This window comes from Corvus kubaryi, unplaced genomic scaffold (genome assembly GCF_017639235.1).
Source record: "Corvus kubaryi isolate FWS band 111438036 unplaced genomic scaffold, C.kubaryi_AGA036_p1.0 137, whole genome shotgun sequence".
Taxonomy (NCBI): Eukaryota; Metazoa; Chordata; class Aves; order Passeriformes; family Corvidae; genus Corvus; species Corvus kubaryi.
Window position 1 is genome coordinate 1,107,925 of NW_024580671.1, and position 6,000 is coordinate 1,113,924.

Consider the following 6,000-nt stretch of genomic DNA (forward strand, 5'->3'; position numbering starts at 1 on the left):
TTCATCTAAAAGTACATAGGATACTTTGAGAGCCAGAATATTCCAAGATACTTGAAATGTTTTGTTTTGAAGACTTCTAAAACTTTAAAGCAAGGATCTAAAGCAAAGTAAAATTAAATGAGAAATTTATTTTCTGCCTATCTTGTCCAAAAATCAAGCTATTTGTATTCTATTTCATTTTGTGCTAGCAAGTTACTCCTTCAGAATATACAAGTCTTTGGAATAATTTGAAGTTGACATAACAAAAATTTTCATATTGAGAAGAAAATTGAATTAATGGTATTGGAGAGAGAGATATAATTAAACCATCTAGTTAGGAGTGGGAAAGTTCTGGGTTCATATCCCTTCTCTTTTGGGGTTTTTATTAATTTTATTCCCTTATATATAAAATATAAAGCCTCTCATGGGAACAAGACTTACCTGCTCCTGGCTGAGTATTCTAACCACTGAATTAAAGCTTTCTGTTGGCCAGTGACATAACTTGAACAGCATGGCTGGAGAGAGTACCCCTTCTTCCACAGTTTTGTGCCTTTAAGAGGCAGCAGCCTGGCTGACAAAGCATTGCTCAGAGTCAGGAGTTTAAGTAGACTTGAACTAAGAAGGCCAGTTCTCTTAGTCCAGTGCAAATGTTATGACCCCCCGTCTTTCTGTAGAACAGCTTTGTATGCTTAATGTTTGAAATCCCTAGTTTGATGTCTAGTACAGTTTTATTTTTGCCACACCCTGGTATCAATATGCATCCATGATAGATTTCAGTATTAGTTGCATTGGCCATTTATTATTTGGCATGACTAGTTCCTAAGTCAGTTACTTAGGCACAGAAAGGAGGGCTGAAAGGAAACTGGAAGTATCTTGCTGTGAATTTATCTGTTTCTTTTTTCATAAAGATATCAGTGAAAGTGATATCAGCAAGTACCATGGTACTATCAAACCTTGAGATGGGTTCCCTCTAGTTTTCTAACATTGTCAGTTAAGGTCTGAAGTACATGCCCCTGGGTATCTGCCCCTGTCTCTATCAGCCTCATGCTCTGCACTTCATGGGTTCTTGCTTGAGGGCTTGAGACCTGTCCTTACAGAATGTAACTGCACAATGGAACTTCTAACTGAGACAGGATGGTAATACTTTCTTCTTTGCTCTCTTACCTCACCACAGTCTCTGCTTTCAGCCATTTCCCACCACACAGGACTGTGCAGGATGGCACCAAAGACACAGGAATGTTATTGTGGATAATCAGCAGTATAAGTTCACAATAATATTGATATGATTTAGTATTACTTCAATTTGAAATAGTTACATTATCGTAGTGGCAGTAGTTCATCCATCAGTCTCTGATCCTACTTGATTCAAAGGCAGGGTCAACTGCATGTAAATCATTCTTGACAGAAGCTCATCAGCATGCCTAGGTAATCTTGTGAAAGTCTGCCAATAATTCTGCCTAGCAATTTACATTCTATAAGATTATTTTAGAGACTTAGGAGATTTTTTTTTAAATGTTTGACAATAATTTTAAGACTCTCTTTTGAAAATCTCTTCAGCCTGACAACATAAATATATTTTTGGGTACACTGTAAATATTGTGTATTTTAAATACATCAAGTGAGATTAAAATATCACCCCTTTGCATAGCTAATGGATATTTTCACAGGCTGTCAATAAATTCCAGAGAAACAGTTTAATTGTAACAGTTTAAAAGATTTATTTTGTCAATGTAGATCTATCAAATGTAATTAGAAATAGTAAAACTTAACTACCACAATTTATTTTAGTGTAAAAATAAACTAAAATTGTCTGAAGATATAAGAAGTTTTCATCTAAAATTGTGTGAAGATATAAGAAGTTTTCAAAGAAATCTCAATAAGTCATTAATCAATCAGATAAAGTTGTTGTGAAGGACTTGCTAATGAATTAGTGATGATTTAACCTTTCATGACTCAAAAATACTCTTAAGAACTTCAAGACACAGACAAAACCAAATTGATGGGGAAGATCGTGCTCTCTCACTTAGCCTGGAGCAATGTTTATATATCAAAGTTATTTCTCTCAACTTTGCATTGTGTGGGTCCTTTCTGTTGTTTCCTTCTCCCATTTTCTGAAGGAATCAGTTTCTCAAAAAGTACTATCACTGAACAAACAACTAAAAACCACTTTTTTTTTAATGCTGAAATAAGAGGTTAATTAATACTAAACAAAGGTTCCATACTATGAAGTTGGAAGGAGCCCTTGTGATCCATCTAGTCACATACGGATTTTTCATCCATACGACTACTCTGGGTGAATGTCTTTGTCAACCAGAGCTATCTTTTTGAAGAAAATGCCCCTCATTAATAGTATTTATTCAAGCTTTAATTCAATCCCTAGTGGTACAGCACATAGCTCCTCAATCTTATGTACTTGAAACATATACCTAAAGACTGCTGAGATTTCCTTTATTGCCTCATCCATCACAGCTGGAATTCTCTCTTAGGTCAGAACCTAAGTGTTGAAGTGTTATTGAAGTGTTATGAATTGGATCTGGTACAAAAACCAAATCTGAAGGTCCTTGTGTGTATACATATATGTGTAAATAGATTTTTTTTTTAATTGGAAGCCTGAATTTTCTACCTATCTTATGGTATGGTTCCACTTAAAGGAAGACAAAGGCAGCTGAATCTTCAAATGGTGTTTCTGTGTTCAAGGTTAGTAGCAAAAGTGAAGAGCTGCAGAGTCCCTCTGCTTTTCCCTCCGCAAGACGTTCAAAAAGGAAGGCAGAGAACGAGAGCGGGTCAGCTGTGCCTAGTGGGGAGAAGCACAGAGACATCTCCTCTGCCGTGGACAGTGCTTTGGACCACATTGTGGGGCAGCTGGATATGTTAACTCTAGTAAGTATGCAATAACAGATGACACTTGCATTGCAAAATGACAGTACTGTCAAAGGGCAACAATACCTCAGAGTCATGTTCGTAAATCAGAACATTAAAGACTATGCAGTTCTTTTGAATAGTTGTCAAGTGACTATTTTGGTGTTTTCCTTTCAGAAAGTATTGATTGCATGTATTGTGTTTGCTAAAGTGAAAGCTTCCTGATAAATAATCATAAAGGATGTTGCTGTATTTTTAACTCTGGGTGAAGAGAATCACTGTTTTCAGTAGTGAGATCTAGGGTAGTTTTGTCAGAAGCCAGTTGTTTAGCAGGCACTGTTGGATTCCAGCTGGAACAATCATGCACTAGCAGGGGATGAACAAAGTAAATTGGCAATGTGCTGTTAAATCCGTTTTCCAACTTAGTGTGCGAGGTGTTGGCTGAGGTAGGAATCTAAGCCATGGAGTAAGTCCTAGTGTCAGTGAAACTGCACAAATAGTCAGTGACTCTGGGTCATTTGTTTGCAAATGCTCAATACTTCTTCGTAGTAATCCAGATTTATCTTATGTTTTAAGATACTGCTTTCTAGTCTGTAATATATTAACATTAAATCACATCAAAATGGAGCGACTCAGGGTTTTTTTCTGTGTTCTTTTGCAATATGTACGTTGGAAGAAAAAGGTTTTGGGAAGTATGGAATCAAGCCGTGAGTTGAAAATTATTTGTGTAGTAAGTTGGATGAAAAAGAAACTGCCAGCCTGGGTCCAAAAAACTACTTTTTCTGATGAAGATAATCTCGTAGATAATGAATGCCTTATAAGAGTGTATTTTTTTTTCTCACTTCCTTTTCTTGGGAATGCCTTAAAAGTTTCTTTTAGGTTTTTGAAAGACATCATTTGTGGTCACAGTGATGGCTTTTTTTCTATTGAAATATGGATGCAACTTTCACATAGTATTTCAGAGTAATTTACATTATTCATGTATGTATTTCTCTCTCCCTCAGCGAAAATGTTCTGTGAAAACAATTGAAAACCTTTAGACAATCTCCATGGATACTAGGCCATAATTTTTGAATATAGTTGTAAATAGTGGAATAGCTAAAGAGAAGCCATCTTATAGTATTTTTTTCCTGTTGAGTTAAAATTACTTTTCCTATGTTACTATGTTGCACACTTTTATAATACTGTGTAATACAAAACCAATTGAAATTATTCTCTTCTTCATGCAGACTATTTCACTCCTAGAACATCGTCTGACTTGTACTGAAGATAAATTGAAAGAATGCATAAAAGAGCAGCAAAAAATGTTACTTAAGGAAAACCAGAACAAATAAAATATGAAAATGAACTATGTTGATGAATAAGTTTCATAAAGTCACAAGGAATGTTTCTCCACTGAATTTTGATGTAAGCAGAAGCATCAAATCAAAGTAATAAAAACTGAAGAAATGAAAAAAAAGTTTCAAACATTGGTAGCAAGCAGATATTCTGTTTATATATTTAATGAAGTGTAGCCCAATCAAAACTAGTATTTTCTAAATCATTTCCATTGAGCATTCCAGGACTCTTATTTCAACCTAAGAAGATCTGTGAATATAACTAAGCCACTAACTACGTATTTTTAGATGAATAGCAGTTATTATGCAGGTTATCACTATGCAGATTTTTAAACTCGGGCAAGGATTGTGAAAATAATGTTCTTTGTGCTAAGACAATATTACTTGAACACCTAAATTAAATAAAACATAATACCAAAAATGCCAGAGGTTTTCTTTGTCCCTTACATATTCTCAAGTATTTTACCAAAAAGTAGTGAGTTATTCTATATCTTCTCATCATTTTAGTAATGATTGCAAGAAGATGTAGTGTGAAAACTTCTAGTTACAAATACAAAAATTAAGTCACTTAAACTTTGATGCTATAATTGCATCTATGTGAATTCAGCTGCAAGACTGATGCATTTGAACACTTCTGCTTATCTCATCCCCATCAAAATTATTTTTTTATATTTAGAAAAATAAAAATCAGCTATATACTTCTGAGGAATATATTTGAACCAAACATAAAATGATGCAAAATCTAGATCATAAATACAAAAGATTCTTATCGTATGAGAATGTCCACATGTGCTGTGTCTTTGCATGCTATGAATGTACCCCATCAGGTAATGCATTGTGAATGCTGACGTAAGTCAGGAAAGACTTTGCAGTGTATGATGATTCTGATTTTATTTTTAATAAAAATGCAATTCTTAGAGAGATGATTTTAGGTCTTGTTCTTTAATGGAAAATATCTATTTTCTTTATGTCTATCTATTATTGTTTTAAATGGCAATTGCAGAACACGTGTTGTAAATCCATAGTCAAAACTAGGTAATTATCCATTTCTGTAACTTTATATGTATGTTGAAAAATAGGACACTTGAAATGGGGGAGTGTTTTAATCCAATTCTGCAACTGACTGTATATAGATAAAGCCCATTTCCCAGGCTGAACCTCATTAACATCAACAGAGTTCAGCTTAAGTACAGAAGCTCACTGTACAGATACGATTCCAGTTCAAGCCACAGAAATGTGCAGTCAATTTTTCTTGCATAACTTATTTTCTTTCTCAGCAACCACCTTCAGATAGCCAGAAATCACCTCACTCCCTTGGTTAACTCTGATTTTTACCAATAGGTACTCCATATTTGCAGCTCAATCTTAAGTACTACTGTTTATGGCAAAGAAGCAGTCTCTTGTAAAATTTTTGGATGCAACTGTTTCTAGGCAGCATCTTAGCCACAGATTTTTTGTCAAAGAATGGTCTTACGTATTCCAGCCTGACCTTTGATTATGCAATTGTTAATACTACTATCTAACACAAAGTTATGTAAATGCTCTCTTTTAGATCAAATGTACTTCACTTTATGAATTTGCAAATACTCTTGTGGTTTTTGCCTTTTCTTGTCTCCATTAGAAGACACAAAACCATGTAGCTATTAAAATTTTGGCTTATTTTTTGTTTTCTCTTAGTGGACTATATATATATATATGTCTTAAATCTGCAGATTTTTCTAAGTTTTTTCAGGATTATTGATCAACAAGATTTGGATAGTTCTTTTACTTCCATATTTTTAAATAAAATCTCTGCTGAAATTTTCCCTTCTGCCTTAGCTCCTAT

At 34.3% G+C, this 6,000-nt stretch overlaps 1 protein-coding gene across 5 annotated transcripts in view; it reads left to right on the forward strand.

Annotated features, from left to right (window-relative positions):
• The window catches only part of POC1B (POC1 centriolar protein B), a 49,412-nt gene extending 44,318 nt beyond the window's left edge, over window positions 1-5,094 (forward strand). For 4 of the 5 annotated variants that reach the window (XM_042017595.1, XM_042017591.1, XM_042017593.1 and 1 more), the window contains 2 exons: window positions 2,677-2,859; window positions 4,068-5,094. In XM_042017595.1, coding sequence (XP_041873529.1) covers window positions 2,677-2,859; window positions 4,068-4,172 — 288 coding nt within the window. In that variant the 3' untranslated portion in view covers window positions 4,173-5,094. Of the gene's footprint in view, window positions 1-2,676; window positions 2,860-4,067 lie in introns of those variants that run through there. The other variant, XR_006014359.1, reaches the window with a different exon arrangement.
• Window positions 5,095-6,000: the final 906 nt, after the last annotated feature.